The sequence below is a fragment of the Mauremys reevesii genome, linkage group 18 (genome assembly GCF_016161935.1).
Source record: "Mauremys reevesii isolate NIE-2019 linkage group 18, ASM1616193v1, whole genome shotgun sequence".
NCBI lineage: Eukaryota > Metazoa > Chordata > Testudines > Geoemydidae > Mauremys > Mauremys reevesii.
Window position 1 is genome coordinate 24,116,833 of NC_052640.1, and position 18,539 is coordinate 24,135,371.

Consider the following 18,539-nt stretch of genomic DNA (forward strand, 5'->3'; position numbering starts at 1 on the left):
TATTAGAGTTTTCACTATCCTGTAGAGAAAAAGGATCTTCCATTGTGATCTGGTGGATTGATCCCACGTGATCAACTTCATGTGGTTACACTGGGGCTGTCATCATTGGACTTGTAATTTTGTTTCTATTTATGAACACCTTTCTTCATTTTGTTTAAGGAGTCTTCACTGTTAGTTATAGAAGACCAAAAAAGCAAAAACATAAAAATTGCTCCAAGTATGAATGAGCAAGGAGAACCATATCACAATCTGAGAGAAAGTAAGCTTGCAACTTGGAGAGTGAATTCTCTGAAAGGGCTCTTGGAACCAAGAGATTTTTTTTTTTTCCAGGGGGAAGGAGTAGAGTTTGGTAGGGCAATTTTAGGGCAATTCCCTCCTAGCAGAGTAGTGGATGCTGTTAGCAACAATAAGCCCCTGGAGTTGCTCCAATTGGATGAGCACCAGTACTGTGTAATGTCTTGATTGATCACTGTCTCCCGGATGCTGAAGTAATAGGGAAAGGAAATGAAGATTTAACCTTAAAATTGAATTTCTTCTTTGCTGGTAGGGAAAGCACTGATCAGTCCTACCAGCTCTTGAGAGACTCCTTGGATCTGTACCTGGCCATGTATCCGGACAATGTGCAGCATCTAATGCTCCAGGCTAGGTTATACTTCCACCTGGGAATCTGGCCAGAAAAGGTACCCTAACACTTGGACATATATTTTATCATAGGGGTAAGCTATAAAAACAGTAGATGATTGATTCTGGGCTACAGTAGCTTGTGTTGTAGTCAGCCAAGAGCTGTTTCTGTTGTACAAACAATGTAAAGAATTATCACACTTCAAAAATCAATGTCTCCCGTATAGAGAAGAGATTTTCCTTTTTGTAGTCCCCATTGCATATCTGTGGATAGCCTCTGACCTGAGTCAAAAGTTAGGATTTCCTGCCCATAACTGTTTTTTTTTCATTTTAACTTGGGCTTTCAGATTCTCTTGATATATCTGGTTCTTTACCTCTGCACCAAGGTTGTATGTTTTTAGGTAGACTTAAACAGCCATGGAGCTGTAAGATACACAAGTGTTTTACCTAGGCTGTTCTCAGTGGTGGCAGATGACGGAACAAGGAGCAATGGTCTTAAGTTGCAGTCGGGGAGGTCTAGGTTGGATATTAGAAAAAACTGTTTCACTAGGAGGGTGTTGAAGCACTGGAATGGGTTACCTAGGGAGGTGGTGGAATCTCCAGCCTTAGAGATTTTTATTTTTTTTTAAAGGCCCAGCTTGACAAAGCCCTGACAGGGATGATTTAGTTGGGGTTGGTCCTGCTTTGAGCAGGGGTTGGACTAGATGACCTCCTGAGGACTCTTCCAACCCTAATCTTCTAGGTCATGGGTGTAAGCTTTTACTGGATTAAGGAAAAATATTTCTTGATAAAGTAAATCTTTGGGATTACCTGTTATAAACTAAAACTGTGTTTTGGCTCTCTCAACCCTTTCCCACTTATTTTCACAATAAAACAACTGCAAAAGGAATCCTAAGCATGAGGATAATGGGGCTGATGCTTCAGTCATGCCAATCAAGGCAGGAGACCAAATAATTTGACAGAGAAAGGACCTGGACATATAAATTGTCTGGGTCACTCAAGCCTTCCATCAAGCGGAGAATAAAGCAGATAATTAAGGAAACCATGTAATTACATTGAGCATGTTGTTACAGTGCAGCTGCAAATAACTTAGCAAAATTCAATTCGTATCAGTGAAGGGGGATACCTCTTAAATCAAAATAAATGTAAATCTCTGCTCAGCAGGGACTCACCATTGGAACTTAACCCCCACCCCCACTGAAGATAACCCTATTCACTGCTTTAGGGCTCTGCTGCCAGATCTTTGATTGTTCTTCGGGGCAGGAACAGTTGCTTCCTATATGTTGGTGCAGTGCCTAGAACAATGGGCCCCAATCCTGGTTGATTATGGATAATAACATGTGGCTGCATATTCCACAGATATTGTCAATCACTTCTTCACAGCACAATATTACCCAATATAGTGATTGTCAAAGTGATGTGATGAAAGTTAGTGGCTAAATTAAGAGCATCATTATATATGTACTGTGGTTTTTCTTCTTCATTTCCTGGAGTCATGGGGAATACAATGAAACAAGATCCCCAAAACTATCACGTGTCTTTATTTGTAATAATCTTTAAAATCAAAATCCAATAGCTGCGTGTTTGGATTATGGAGAATGTACGAAAGGAGCCCAGACTTTCAACAACATTCACTTCATTCCTCTTGCGGTTGCTTCAGCAACTTCTAAGCAATCTCTTCTCTCCTCCTCCCACTCCCCACCCCCCCCGCCAATTCTTGTCTTAGTCTCTGTGGACTTCAGAGTGACCACCTGTCCATTACCAATTTTGGAGTATATAAAAACACCTTTCTCATTACAAAGACACGTGATCTGACTACAAAACCATTGATTAAATGCCCATATAACTAAATTCCTCTTTGGTAGGCATGCTTCAGTAAGCTTGGGTGGTATAGCTAGCATGAATGTCTACCTTTGTATAATAAAATGTTCACCAAGCTTGCCGATGTCTGAAGGAAATATCAGATTTAAGAGATTCACCCACAAATAAAATGGTACAAGCTAATGAAGATTCTCCCTGGGAATCTTCAAGTAGAAATGACAGATATACCGTGACATGGGACAGCTAAGCTTTATGATTCAGAGAGCTACCTGTGACAAATTCCCCAGACCATCAATTTACTTCCTCTCACTCCAGTGATTTGAAGGTTTATGGTTGATTTATTTGCAGTTTCCACTTTACTATCCTGCAATTTGTTGATCTTAAGTACAGATGATGTCCTTAAGTTGTATTCTCCATATCAGTAATTTACTGCTCCAAATTTGCCAAACACCTTAAAAATCCTCAACCTTCTCAGTTATCATTGAGGATTCCTGCATTGCATCCATCTGTGCATGTGTTAATTCCAGACTTCTGGAGCAGGGATCCGTTGCTGGCACCTGAAAACAGCTGACAGAGAACCCAGCATCTTTCTCCAGCCGAGAATGTGCTTTCAACTCGTCTCTGTGGCGTGGAATTTTTATTTTTAAGGGTTCCCTTTTAGCAAAGTGTCCATCCAGCATAGAGAAAAATAAACCAACAACAATGGAGAACATCACATTTGTAGAAAGAAATGTGAAATCTTAAGAGCCAAACAGAGCTAACCAGAATGCATGTTTTACTATTGCTTTTACCTTTTGCAAATTAATTAAGGATAGACAAATTGGAGAGTGCTTATAAACAACTATAATGCCAGATGAAGAAAAGATCCCTTTCTTTTGGTGTCACTTGATGCAGAGAAAGCCTTTGATTAAATGTAAAGTTCCACAGTATTCTAAGTCATGTCCCATATGGACTTTGGCCCCCAATTCCTTAGATGGATAACTGCTCTTTACACCAGCCCAAAAGCAGCTGTGTGAATTAATGGGATTAAATCTCCCTGCTTGAATTACGCAGACAGGCTAGGTGGGGGATATTCATTGTCTCCTTTACTTTTTGCATTGGCCATGGAACCTTTTGCACAGAGGATAAAGAGCAATGAATCTATCACAGGAATAAAACTTGCAGGAACACATCAGAAAATAGCTTTATATGTACTGATGATGTAATATTTTAATCTAAACCAAATATGTCCCTAAAACTAGTATCTAAAGAAATCTGAGAGTTTGGGAAACCCTCTGTATTAAAGTAAGTTATGCCAAATCTGAAATACTAGCTATAAATTTGCCAGACTCTGAGAAGTCATTCCTCCAGAAAACATTTGAATACAAATGGGCAATAAGTCCTATAAAATACGGGAATTCAAATCTCAAACACTCTAGAAGAGCTGTAAGATTTCAGTGTCAAACTGGAATTGCAGTAAATGGAGTGCTGAGAGAAACATGCAATTTCTTGGTTGGGAAGAATAGCCACAGTGAAAATGAATGTTTTGCCGAGCATAGTCTTGTTTCAAAATCTTTCTGTAATCATCCCAGCTAAAACCCTCACTGGAATACAGAGGAGACTGTTAGAATTTATATGGATAAGAAAAGACTGAGTGCTGATACTTTGTACAGATCTTTAAACAGGGTGGACTAGCTGTTCCAAATAGTCAAGGGTACTAACATGCAGCCAGCTCAAAGCAGTAGTGGATTGGTGGTGCCCTAACTCAGCCAAACACTGAGGTTTTTATTGAGCAAGAAAATTGTGGCAGTGCAAACATGGCTAGGCTGCCATGGATAATAAATTTTAAAAAATCATGCCCTCCAGAAATGTGTACTTACCCTTAACAAAGGCTACTCCGTAGTTTGGGATAGAACTAGAGAGAAGTTCTTTTCCCTCGCCAGTGACACCTATTGTAAATAATCCAGACCTTAACCCAGATCACAAACTATAGAGCCTTAAAGACTGTGTGCCATGTTGGCTGGCTATTCAGTAAAGAAACTTCTATAACTAGCTTAATTTTTATCTCTAAGTTTAACTGGCCCATTCTTTCATGGTATCAGTACTTTCAAATGAGACATTATTTCTCAATTTCGCTGTCTTATACAGAAAGCTAACTTTAATAGAAGTAATGGTGTCTGGTCAATTAGGAAACAAAAATATATATATAACTAATTGATATCAATCTTTGCAGGCAGCTTTCCTAACCAAAAAAAGGGTCTATGTAGGACATGCTGTGAAAAGGATCTGGATAGAAAGATTGCCCCAGAGGGATAGGATTTGATCTGGAAAAGAGGATCAGCAGCCTCAGTCTGTAACGCAATCAAAATTGCTCTAAAATGCTGTTTCAATGGTACCTCATACCAGTCAGGTTAATATATGTGTATGTATAATATATGCATATAAAATATAGATTGAATGAGGATAAATGTTTGAAAATTTGTGGCGAAAGTGCATTTTTCATGCGTATATGGTGGACATGTCCAGTCATTAAAGACAACTGGATTGCAATTCATAACCAAACATTACAAAGTGTTGAATATTTATTACCGAATGGTCCTTTGGTAATCCTCCTTGGACTTCCTAGCGGAAATGGTGACACAAAAGGAAATGAAGAATTAACTTCTTATCTGCTAGGCTACTGATAGGCTCTCAGTAGAAAAAGAAATAGCACAACCGTAGAGGAATGGCTCAAAAAAATGAGGTTCTGGTTATGGAAAAATTAATTCACCGGTTACACCTCAATCTGGGGCAGTTCCTCAGATTTGTCACCTAAAAAGAATGGCTCAGGTTTGGGAATCTCCCTCACATCCTCGGCCGTGAAGACCGATGCAAAGAATTCATTTAGTTTCTCCACAATGGCCTTATTGTCCTTGAGTGCTCCTTTAGCATCTTGATTGTCCAGTGGCCCTGTTGGTTGTTTAGCAGGCTTCCTGCTTCTGATGTACTTAAAATTTTTTGCTCTTTACTTTTTGAGTCTTTGGGTAGCTGTTCTTCAAACTCTTTTTTGGCCTTCCTAATAATATTTTTATATTTCATTTGCCAGAGTTTATGCTCCTTTCTATTTTCCTTAGTAGAGTTTAACTTCCACTTTTTAAAGAATGCCTTTTCACCTCTCATTGCTTCTTTTACTTTGTTGTTTAGCCATAGTGGCACTTTTTTGATCCTCTTACTATATTTTTTAATTTGGGATATACATTTAATTTGAGCACGTATTATGATGTCTTTAAAAAATTTCCATGCAGCTTCCATGCAGGGATTTCACTTTTGGCACTGTACCATTTAATTACTGTTTAACTAACTTCTTCATTTTTGTGTAGTTCCTCTTTCTAAATAAGGTTTAAAACAAAAATTGAGCAGGTTGTTTTTAAATAGCAAAAGATCCGAAACAGCTTTGATCACTGTGCCAGGACTTTGCTTTTCCAGAGATTTCTTGCATTTGATGTTTCTGGCTGAGACATTACATGGGAAATAAGACCCCATGTCCTATGCAGCACATTTGACCAAAATTAGGTAGCAGGGGATCTTGAACTATGCAGCACTGCCCTCCAAGCCTTCTGCTCATTACTTGTCTAAGTATTTTTATGCCCTCATTCATTGCCTGTCCCCTCTCTGCCTCTGAGTCAGTATATGTCAAACAGATCAATGTTTACTCTGATATTAACTTGTTATCCTATCCCAGATTGTCAGTGTTCAGTGTCCTGCAGGCTTTTGTAATGAAAATGCATAACCATGTTGCAGAAGCTATTAGGGGGATGCTGGACAGGGGATAATTGAGGTATTTGACAGAGGCTGAGGTGTGTAAGTCTGTTTTGTTTTTTAGCAAATAGTAGGCAGATGAGGCTTTTGATACTGGAAAGGGGAAATGCGTCCCATTTCCTGACCCTTTAAGACAAATCAGACTACTTAAGTTGACTCGGGCCCCGCTGAGTATCCCATTTTTATAACGCATGTCTGTGTAATATATGTTTCTACAATAGTCTCACAAGGGTGGTCTGGTAGTCTAGCAACAACAAGCTCCCACCATCTCGGAAACCTTGTTTGGAATCCTGAACCCTTCTCCTAGCTCTCAACAGTTGTATGGCTTACGAGTCGTAGTTGGACTTTCAGGGGCGTACCTCGTGTTTTGCACCACTGACCTTTCTGAGAAATTAGGAGTGACATTAGTTGGCTTTGAAGGGACTATCTCTAGTCCTTCCAGCTAAAAGGCTATGACTGTATTAGTGGGCATCAAGGATGCTTGTAATTAGAAACAACTCTGAAGGGCTCTTTGGCTCTGCAGTCTAGAGCAGATAATGGTTTTTGAAGAGCTGGCTGGTTGCAGGGTGCTGGTTCCCCACTTTCACTTGCTAAGCTGCAATAAAAGGCAGCTGATGGGTTAAATATTTTCCTAATATTACTTTTCCGGTAAGTAATTGCAGTAGTTGCCATGTGCATGTTACATGATGCTGAATGAGAAGGGAGGTAGTCTGTGCAGTGGTGGATAGGTGGCAACTGATCCAAAATTTGTAGCAAAATGTGATTCACCTTACAGAAAATTTTGAGAACCCTGATCTGAAGAGGAGCGGACATCTAGCATCGGGCACTTAAGCTCTATGGAGAAGATAGTTGTTTTTTAAAGCTACTATAGAGACCTGTTTATAAAGGTAGTTTTCTTTCTCTCACTGCTGAAGGTTCTGGACATCCTGCAGCATGTTCAAGCGTTGGATCCATCCCAGCATGGGGCAGTAGGGTATTTAGTTCAGCATACCTTAGAGCATATTGACCGCCGTAAGGAGGAAGTGGGACCTGAGGTGAAGCACCATTCTGATGAGAAACACAAAGATATCTGCTTTTCTATTGGGCTGATCATGAAACACAAGAGGTAATCAACTCTGAACCTTTCAGTGTCCAAAAGCTGCCACTGTAACACTGTGTGTTCTTGTTTGTATATGGAATGATGTATTCAGCTGCTTCTTTCTTACTGCAATTGAACATCATTTTTACTACATGCTAAGGAACGGTTAGAGATGTGTCTGAGAAGGAACATACTGCCCCATGTGTAGTTATGTATGTATCCTTTTAGAGATATGAAGCCTAACTTCTGTATACTTCACTGTCCTTTGACGGATCGCAAGTGTGTTGTCCATTTTTTGCTTAGTAAGAGGACCATGAAGATGAGCCATCTGAACCCTAAGTGTTAATGTATTGGTAGGGATTCTGTGGCTAAGCTCTTGAAATAGTACTGATATAGCAATGAATATATCTCATTGTTTTCTCTGTTCTTGCTCTTCTCTCTGAAGGGACAGTGGGAAGGAACAGCAAAATCTTATACATCTTTTCTCCCATAATATCTTCCCTCATTCACTGGAGACCTCATTTTTCTGTTTTTACTTTTTTGGGGGTGTGACCTGCCCGTGATGTGCTGCTTTAGCTGCCTTTCTGGCCCCTATTCCTGATAAGTGCACGAGGAACAGATTTAAAGGCAGAGACAGTAATTTTGACTTCTCAAAGGATATCACACAATCACGTATAATGCTATAAAAATAAAATAGGTTTTATATTTCTGGAAACTCTTTGCCCAGAATCCTATGGTCACATGGCAGGAATGGACAATAATTGTCCCTCCCAATACAATGACTTCTAAACTGGGTGTTAAATGTAAGCTACAGGTCAGTTTGCATTGTAATAGGTTTGACTGCAGCATAGCAGCTAAATATGCTTTTTTTTGCCAAATCTACGCTTAGAATGCATCTTTTCTCCTTCCCAATTCTTAATTTTTCTGTTTTACTGTAATTTCACTGTAGTTTTCAAGTTCGCTTTAATCTGTGCCACATACTGTTTTTGTCTTTTAGTATTTAACTCATGATTTGTATTTCAGTTATTTGGGAGTTAGTTCGTTTGAAGGAAACTTTACGAGGTCCGTTGTATGAATTTACCAAAGGTTGTGGTGGATTCTCCATCACTGACCATTTTAAAATCCATATTGGATGGCTTTCTAAATAATCTGCTCTAGGAAATATTTTGGGAAAGTTCTCTGGCCTGCGTTTTATACAGGAGGTCAGACTAGATGCTCACAGTGTTCTCTTCCGGCCTTGGAGTACATGAATCTATGTAGTTCTATGACAGCAAGGTGTTTTTCACCAAAGAAGATGGGATTGGGGCCAGTATACATGAACTACATACCTGAGGCTCTTACAAGCTTGTACTTCACCCTTTAGAAATTCTTGTAACCTAATTCTGCATAAAAAACTTTATTGGAATTGGCCCTTAGGCTAACAAGTTGTGGCATGATTCCTTATGACCATTTGCTGCAAAGTAAGATTTATGGTGTATGGGTTGTTAACTAGTGGATGCTGTCCTGCTCTGGGTATTCAAATACTATGGTGAAGGATAGGCTGGGTCTGATCAGCCATTGAGTAAAGGGAAAGAAGGTGTCAGCATCTCTGAAGTGATTTGGATGGCTGTGAGGCAGGAACTGTGGTGATAGTGATTATTGATTTATCAGCAGAGATGGGGAGAGAATGGCTGTTTGTGTTCAGTTAAACAAATGTGAGTTTGCTTTATTCAAAATATTTTCTTTGACCACAGAGTTAAAGTACAAGATGACTGTCCTAGTTCCCTCCTATATGAAGGAATATTATAAAAGGGTCTCTTTGAACAAGTCTCCTCAGGTGGATTGGATTAGAATTGGCACCATGAGAACTCCATTAATTTTTTGTTCTCAAAATGACTCTTAATTGGCTTTGTCTTCAGTTTGAAGGTGGAACATGAATTTCTTAATCTACTTCAGTTGACAGTGTTCTTTATACAGAATCTCTCCCAGGAGCTCATGAGTGCCAGCATGCAGCTGCCATACCCTTTAGTGGCAGTCCTCCTCTCTCAAGAAGAGTATCTAGTTGTGCACCTTTCCAAGGTTTTGATTTTATATATATATACTTCTAATTAGATATGGCTATAACTGTGTCATCTATGGCTGGGATCCCACCTGCATGATGGGACAAGAATGGATTAGAAATATGAATGTCCATAGCCTGCCTCATGGCCCCCATCAACCTTTTTACAATGTGCTGGTGGAGGATGGATCCTGCCGATACGCTGCTCAAGGTGAGCAAATAAATCAGCCTGTAGATGTGATATGTGCATTTCATTTCTGTGTACATGTGTGGTATATCAGATCGGTTATGCTTACTATTTGAACAGTGTTAATATTTACACTAAAGTTATACAGCTACTAAATCACTGTTTAAATAATAAGCACTAATATACTCTGAAACCCAGATTCAAGCAAGAAGGAAACTGATATTCAAATCTTAAGTTGACCTACTTTGCTTCTGAACGCCCCCATAACTTCTCAACGAGATCAGGACTACTAGGAATAAATTAAAAGTTAACTTCAATTTAACTTGCCGCCCTCCAATTTTATTTTGAAATACCTTTAATAGTTTATATGATAATAGCAATCAAAGTTTTCAGCAGTGTTTTCTTAATTGGGAGAATAGATCCAACCTTTCACTTAAATCTGAAAATTATTTGGTAGTATTACAGTTGATGTAATTCTGTAAGGGGCCTCAGAACAGTCTGAACACCTACCAGGTGAGCTTCACTGTCTAGGCAGAATATGTTAAGGATGGAATTTCACCCTTAACCCTGAATTTCTTGGCTTTTGTGGGTTTTTTCTTTTTTGTTTTTGTCATGTTTTTAAGGAGATTTGGACAAAAATCAGGAGTAAAGTAACTGTGTAATGGAAGGATTCCTTTTTATGATCACTATGCCTTCTATAGAAATTGTTCTGGGTATTTTTTAATGCACTGTGCTATATTTAAAAAAAAAAAGAAATCTTGTGGTGGTCAGAACACTGAAATATTGGGTGCTAAGAACTCCTGCATTCTGATCCTTCCTGTGACACTAACTTCCCCTTTGATCTTGGGCAGATTACTTCACTTGTCTTCCTCTCACTATCTATAAAATGGGGACAATACCTTCATCACAGGGTGTTGCAAAGATTGATTAAATGTTTCTGAAGCACTTTGATTATGAAAATTTATTTTGACTGAATATGGTTCAGCTTTCACTAGAGGGTGCTGTCTAACATAGTTTGCAGTACAGTACATGAGAGCAAGTTTAAAAAATAAATGTAAAGGTCAGATACACTTGTAGGTGTAAAATACAGGGAGATTGGTGGTTTTAGATTTCCCCAAATATTTTACTTTGCACTCGGTAGTCCAAAAATAAGTATTACTTGGGATTCTTGAATCTGTGCCTCTGCCCCAAGGCTTGTGTGTTTATGAAGCAGACTTTGGAAGGTCCTGCATTTTCTAAGAAGCAATATTTTCTTCTTTCTGCACACACTGCTATTAGGATGAGAATGAAGTATCTGCCCTGGCATCTTACTATAAGTGTTATGGTCTCATCTGTTTCTCTTTTTTTGTAAACAAAATTAGTAACTATAGTCCTGGTTGGTCGCAGAGCCCAAGTTCTCCTACATAAGCTGTGGGCTGGTACTGTCCTCTTGGTTCTAGAGCACAATCTTGTATGCTACAGTTGTTTTGTCCTTACTTGCCATCACGTATCTCCCTTGACCACCCACGCTTCCCTCCCTTCCAAACTGTGTGCAGGTCACTTTTTGCTTGTTGCATCAATTTCAATTTTGTGCTTTGGAGAGAGAGAGAGGGATTTTGAGGGGGAGATTTCAAACAAATCTATTTTGTTTTTTAAAGTTTTAACAGTTGTGGTTTATATGGTTTGGGTCACAACTAACTACTAAACACATTACCAGTAATTAAGTGGTTTTCACCATATTGCTTGTGACTGATCAGTTTAACTGTTGCTAGTTTCAGAACTAGGGATGGATGGATTGTTGTGGTGGTCTCAGCATCCTCCCCAAGCACCACAGATAAGCCAACAGTGCTATGCATAGCTTGTATCCACCCATATTCCAGTTACTGCCAAGTGTATGTTACATCATTCAAGACCTCCACGGGGATCGTACACCTGAGAGTCACTAATTGGCCACTGCACAGCAATGCTGCTTTACACAAATGAGAGCTTTTCCTCTGACCAAATAAATGAGAGTAGTAGGCATTTGGTTCATCTTGTTACTGTAGCATCATTGCTTCTGATCTTACTTTAATCTCTCTGTGTGTGCGGTGATTAAATGGTAATGTTTAAAAATAGGAAAGAGCATGAAAATACTGTGGTGGTAAGGAATAAACAGTCACTTCGTATAGGACTGCTATTCCAGAAAATGTGGATTTTAAATGGTAATCTCTGTGTACTAGACATAGCTCAAATCCCAGCTGATCCTCAGGAGCCTTCAAGGTGGAAGACATAATTCTTCCTTCCTGCATGTTTGAGACAACTGACTCTCCTTTGCTCTTCAAACAATTTGGCAGTTTGTAAGTACCTCTTCTGGGAATTGGCTTCCTGACTGTGGGAGTTCGAGCCCAATTGTGTAGATTCTGCATAGATGGAGTGCCTACCAAACTCCCACATGTCCTTGTTCTCTCTTCAATATGAACCACTTACTTCTCTTCTGCACAGTGAACCGGTATCCATTAATGACTTTGCAGCAACAGCCAGTCTGACACTCTAGTTTAATTCCAGCAGTACTGTTCTCAGACACAGTAGTTTGGTAGTAGTATAAAAAATATCAGTTCTGCTCAGAAAACAGAGCAGGTGAAACCCTGAAACAGAAGACTGACTAGCTGAAGGCAGAGTTAAAAATCTTCTTCATTGCTGGGCATTAGTGTGCTGATAACTGCTTTTTCTTCTCTCTACAGAGAACCTGGAATATAACTTGGAGCCTCATGAAATCCCTCACCCTGATATCGGCCGTTATTTTTCTGAGTTTACAGGCACTCACTACCTGGCAAATGCAGAGCTGGAAATTAGGTATCCCGAGGATTTGGAACTTTCTTGTGCAACAGTCCAAAAGATTTACAGCACAGTCAAGGAATGAGTGTAACTTGATCACAAGGACAGAAGAAAGTTTATCACAGCTGCTGCTGTATCCTCTTTGTGGACAGAATTATGGAAGCCAGTTTTCACAATGATCTTCAGGCATATGCCCCAGGAATTGCATCGCACTTTGTAACCTGTGAGATCGCGTATGTCTAATGACCACTCGGTTACCATCTGCCCACACTAGTCAATTAATTTGGGATGCATTGGTATTCCAGACAAGGCATTCATTATCTTGAAGTGACAATCAAAGTATGAAGTGTATTGTTCCCTTGAGCGCTTGCATTTACCACTCGTGTGTTTATGATCTATTTTTCATATTTAGGATGTGAGCATGTTACGACTCTAGCTGGCGTCTGCAATAATCCCATGTTGTGGATAAGGATTGATCATACGTGCAGTATTTTTTTATATATCTATTCTGTGTATGCAGTAGCTTTAAGGTCTCTCTGAGGTTCCACAATTGTTTGTTTCCTCAATTCTGATTTTCCTCTTACCCTGAAAATGATTAGGGTTGCTAGCATTCAAATGCTGAAATCACTTGTCAGCCTCGGCAATGGCACTGAAACTTTCTTGAACAAGAATCATGAGGCACCATATGATAGTGAGTTCAGCAGTAACTTGAATGGACCTCATACATGTAACGCTTCCAGCTGTTACAGATGCACCGTTGAATCATTTTATAGAAAATAAGATCCTGGCAATTTTCTCTCCCCAAGAACTTGTTGTTGGGACCCTGATTCCTACCTGTACTTTTTCTTCCATTATGTCCCCTTCATGGTGTTGAATTTGTGATATGGTCATATGTGTTTTTCTACATGTCTCCTCATATCTGGTTGAAACTGTTAAAACTTGTAATTTGAACCACCCTCTTGTGATGGCAAACTGCTGTTATCTATACTGTCAGATTGCGATTGTGCCATGAAAGCCAGTAGACGCCAGCATCTGGCAAACAATACATGGAGAACTTATTTCCTATATCATGATGCCTTCTTTCTTTTGATCAAAAGAAAAATGCCCTTTGAAGGGAAAAGAGAAGAGGCTTTGTCCAAATTCTGACCTCTGCAAGGGAGGTGCCTCAGAAACTGAGGACACTTGAATTGTAATGAGGCTGCCGCCATAGAGTCTGCAAAGCCTAGAAAAATAGTACATGATTATTTTCTTTTAGAGTTATGTAAGAATTGGATGTGAAGTTGCAAAGTATTTACAAAGATATGGAATAGTTACAGTACTTTAGTTTCTAAATTAATAACTCTAGGCAGGCTGCAGTCATTGTTTCTAATTACCATGTGGTTACATAGTTATAGGGAGAAGACTTAGTTATCCTGCCCTGTAGAGTAAAATGACACCCTTATTCTTGAAACATTTTAAATGTCTTTGTGCACTACTGTGCACCCGTCTTTTTAAGGTAATAATTGATTTGCACTCAGTCTTGTGTAAATATTTAACAAGCAACTTATACTTTTCACAGAGAAGTTGTTGTGATCTGCAAGTTCCTCAACACTTTAGAGAGGCAGCAGAAAAAAAACGATTAGTGCTAATAAAAAGGAAAGAATAAAATTACACTACAATACATTTTCTGATAATCCCAGCTGAATTAAAGGGGGATTTAGGTACACAGTTGTCACTGATTTGAGAGCCACGTAGCTAAATACCTGTGAAAACTCTGCAAACTTCAGACTAAAATCCAAATCTCTGTCTTTAAGGGGTTGAAAATGTAATTTTTAGGGCATAGCCTGAAAGATTGCCCGTGTTTGGAGGGACTCCGCTAGTAGAGTAAATGAGGAAACACTGCCTTCAGTTTTAATTTCTAGACTGTTGTGCATCTGACCCTTAAACATATAGTAGAAAGAGGCAGATGACTAGGAGTCAGGATTTCCAGGTTCCCAGCTCTGCCACTACCCACTGTGTGACCTTGGGCAAGTCACTTCTCTCTGCCTCACTTTATCATCTGCAGAATGGATGGTCTAATATTTACCTGTTGTTCCTCCCATGGGTGCGTTGCGAATGTTTGAAAAGCGCTTTGAAATCCTCAGCTGAAAAGTGCTTTATAAATGCAAACTCTTATTCTGCTATTGAATATCAGTGGTACACGTGCAATTAAACTCCTACGCAAGCTCTGGTCAACATCGTGTTTCAGTGTGACTTGGTTTTCCTTTGCTTTTAAAGGTAACATTAAAACAAAATTTTAACCTCAAGTTATAACTGTAAATATGTATTGAGACACATTTTAAATATATGCTATAATTTAGTGATACAAAATGGGCTCGAAAGTAGCCCCTATAGCCTGTTCGTGTACATTTTTATTTGGGCACATATATTTTTTTTTAAAAAAGTGGATTTTGGACCTGATAAATCATTGCAACTGTTCTTGACCGTTTTCACAAATCTTTGACATAGTCCCTTGTCACACTTACTGTATCAGTTTGTGAGGTGGAACCATTGGATACGAGTATTAAAAGTGAGTTATGTGTAGCTACTTTTCAAACAATTGTTCCACTGTTAGCTTGTGTCTATATTATAGACTAGGTTGATCTTGTCCAGGGGTTCTCAAACTGGGGGTCGGGACCCCTCGGGCTCATGAGCTGTCAGCCTCCACCCCAAACCCCACTTTGCCTCCAGCATTTATAATGGTGTTAAATACATTAAAAAGTGTGTTTAATTGACAAGGGAATCGCACTCAGAGGCTTGCTTTGTGAAAGGGGTCACCAGTACAAAAGTTTGAGAACCTCTGAATTTTTTTGTCTATACAATGGACACATCGTCTGCAGAATTTTATGTATGAATTCCTTGTGAATCATAGGATCTGTAGAACACTTCTGCATGTCTATGAACTAAAAATAGCAGATTTCTATGGTGGTTAGAAGGGGAAATACCTTTGTATGGGAAAGTTTAGCCCAGATTGTGGTTCTGCTCTGCCGTATGATTCTGTAAAAATGGCATCATGTGACTATATGTTCAGTTTTCTTTTTCATATGGACTAAGTGTAGGAGTAAAAATAACTTTCTAACTTCCAGTCCTACACACCCAGTTTGGGATCTGAGTCAAGTTTGGGTTCTTTTCGTAGATATCACTAGTAAAAAAGGTTCTGTAGGGGAAATTACATCCTCAGTGACACCCGTGTGATCCCATTGCTTTCCATGGGGTTGCAGAAACGTAAGTGATTGGAACTTAGTAAACAATTCTGTTGCACAAGAATGAATTGCTCATTCATAGCTTCATTGATTCTGCACAGCTAACTGGAGTAAAAAATAGTGTGAGCTTATTTTAATCATTAAAGTGGTCAGATCTGATTGTGTTTATACACAGATCTGAAAAGTCAGGTGCCATTTTCATAGTGACTTCTTAGAGTAGAACTGTATTTCACCCAGAGTATATCATTAGTAGATGATGATTCAGGAAAATGAAAGATCAGGGCCTGGGGGAAAAGACCATTGACAGGATTATAGATGTATATAGGGTCAGACTTGCTTAACTTGACAAATCACTTCACCTAGATCATTTTATCCTGAATAAATTACATCGAAAGCCAAATTCTTGAGTTATCACTTCATACTCCAACAAAAATCTGCCTTCAGAATAGTCAAAACACCTTTCTAATATGGGAGACGCCTTCCAAGATATAAAACGGCTCTGAGTTGTATCTTGTCCTATGAAGTGTTCGATATGTCATCTGTAGTAATTATGTACATGTTAAAGGTACAAACTGCTTTTCCTAAAACAATATTAGGTTTTATGAATTTGCCATTACAAATTGTATTGAAGATTCTCTTGGTTTTGTAGGGTTTCCGTTCTTGTAATTTGTTCCATTCTGTTAAGCAATTCTACATGTCCACTTTGTTCCTTTTCCCTATTCAGATTTTTAGTAGCCTGTATCCCATAGCAAAATATTACTTATCTCCTATTGCAACTTCTCGCAGTCTTAGCGGGGGAGGAAATGAATGTCACATCTTGGTTATTATTAACACTGCTTGCATACACACCTAAGAAGACGCTAGATTGAGCTTCCAAAACTGTCAAGAAATTTTTCTAGAATGGGCACAATACTTACATGTCCACATTTAATACACTGATGCTGATGTAGGAGAAACAAATATTTTACTGGCCTATCAAAATTACAATTATTCCAGGTGTGTTTTGTGAGTGCAACTCTTCGAAGCCATGTTAGATATATCAGTTATTGGGCATGAAGAGACACAAGGGGTTAATCTGACATCTAGGGAATGTCTGTCCAACTTTATGGATCTTGTGCAAGGATTGCTCCAGCATCAGCAGTCCCAAACCACCTCCACGGGGGTGTGCATTTTTCAGAATCTTTTCTCTTGGCTGCACTTCTGAAACAAAAAGAGGACATTGAGTCTGGAGTTTCTGATTCTCTTGAGCTATTCTTTTTGAGTGACTTCAGCCAGTGTATACAGGCAAAATAATATCTAAGCTGGTCCTTTACCAGGCCTGTTAATAGCTTGCTTCTGGAAATGTGGCATGTTTTCCAGAGAAACTGGAAGTCTGTCTTTCTTGTGTCATCCAACTTCGCTCCATCTCCTTTCCGCCAAGTAAAATGGATTTCTATACCTGTCCAGTCTAGTACCAAAATCCTGTTCCCTGTGGTTAATATATATGCTACGTTTTTTAAGAGTAGAATATAAGAGAGCTGCACTTTCTGCTGCAGCTAATACTGTCCTATTCCTTTTCACCCTCTGTTTCATGGATATTAGAAGGAGGTTCATATTTCAGGAGGATAATAGGGACCAGTGAGGTGTTAATTGCATTAAAAATATCACAAGGCTTTTGGCAGTGGAAGATAATGCAATGAAGATTGGGGAGGAGAAAGGAATGGGAGGATAATGAGAACTAGGGGAAGCAATGTATATTAGGTGCATGATTTATTATCTTCAGCTGGTGGGTGATAAATCTGATTGGGTCATCTTCAAGCTATATTGGGTAATCCATGTGGGTATTCTGCCCAGTTACCAGGTTCACTGTCTTTAGTATGTGACTGCTCAAGTCATGGAAGCGCTGAGCTCCAGGCACAGGTGGAACTGATCATCTATTTCTACTACTCTTTGGGGTAAGTGTAAAGTCTGTTGTACCAGGTCGTACTCTTTCCCTTACTCCCAAGACACTTAAAGAGACCGAACTCTTTGTGAAAATAAAGGGCTTTTGTCTTTTTTCGAACTTCCTCTTGAGAAACCATAAAATTCTTGGTGCTGAATTCTCTGGTTTACTCTTGTATTGGTTTATCTGATGGGACAGGGCACTGGACACCTCAGTTCTGGATGCTAGTACTCAAATTGCTGTGTAACTTTTACTTCCTGGTACTGAGGATGATGGCAAGAGGATATGGGGGATGTTGTGACTTGCCTGCAGTCGCCTTGATTCTTGCCAATGTTTCACTTGTACAACACTGAAACATAGTATTACATCTCTCTTATCATGGATAGGGAATGTTCAATACCTAATGACTCACGTGGTTCTCTAGGTGCTCTGGTTTTTCCCAATTTGTATTTCTCCTGAAATTTTTTTTTATTCAATGTGTGGACACCTTCCCCCCCCCCCCCCCATGTGCTATGGCCCTTATGACTTGGAAAATCCCAATAAAATAAATTGATTAAAAATACGGCTATTTGTTTTTATTCTAAAGCAAACCACCTACCATGTTACAAACCAAGAGGCTTGTGGGGTTTTAAAACAGATCCAAAGGGCTGTTAGGAACTTTTTTAAGAGTAAAGAATGCCATAGGTAAGATATGCCCCCAGGGCTTTCCGAAATAGAAGAAACCATCTGATATGCTGCTTTCTACATTCTCTGGTATGTCTGATTAGGAATATGAAATGGGTTTTTCTACACTGTGGACAGGAGTTCCATTTTAACATTAAGCTCAGTTTTCTAAAGCATATGCCTTAGACCAGGGGTCTCCAAACTACGGCCTGTGGTCCGGATCTGGCCCGCGGCTTCCATTTGTCCGGCCCTCCAACCAGCAGGGGAGAAGCAAACAGCTGAGTAGGCATGTGGAGCAGGCAGCAGGAGGGGCTGCCGGCAGCAGCTCACACAGGGCAGCACAGCTGAGCTGTGCAGAGGGGTGAGTGACCCGTGGAGCCAGTGTCCCCCCAAAAGGGAAGCCAACTTAGAGGAGAGTT

At 39.5% G+C, this 18,539-nt stretch overlaps 1 protein-coding gene across 4 annotated transcripts in view; it reads left to right on the forward strand.

Annotated features, from left to right (window-relative positions):
- The window catches only part of FBXO21 (F-box protein 21), a 35,835-nt gene extending 17,864 nt beyond the window's left edge, over positions 1 to 17,971 (forward strand). For 2 of the 4 annotated variants that reach the window (XM_039505186.1, XM_039505184.1), the window contains exons 9-12: positions 548 to 680; positions 7,134 to 7,324; positions 9,389 to 9,546; positions 12,222 to 17,971. In XM_039505186.1, coding sequence (XP_039361120.1) covers positions 548 to 680; positions 7,134 to 7,324; positions 9,389 to 9,546; positions 12,222 to 12,400 — 661 coding nt within the window. In that variant the 3' untranslated portion in view covers positions 12,401 to 17,971. Of the gene's footprint in view, positions 1 to 547; positions 681 to 7,133; positions 7,325 to 9,388; positions 9,547 to 11,720; positions 11,838 to 12,221 lie in introns of all 4 variants that reach the window. The other 2 variants (XR_005589570.1, XM_039505187.1) reach the window with 2 other exon arrangements.
- The last annotated feature ends 568 nt before the right edge of the window (positions 17,972 to 18,539 follow it).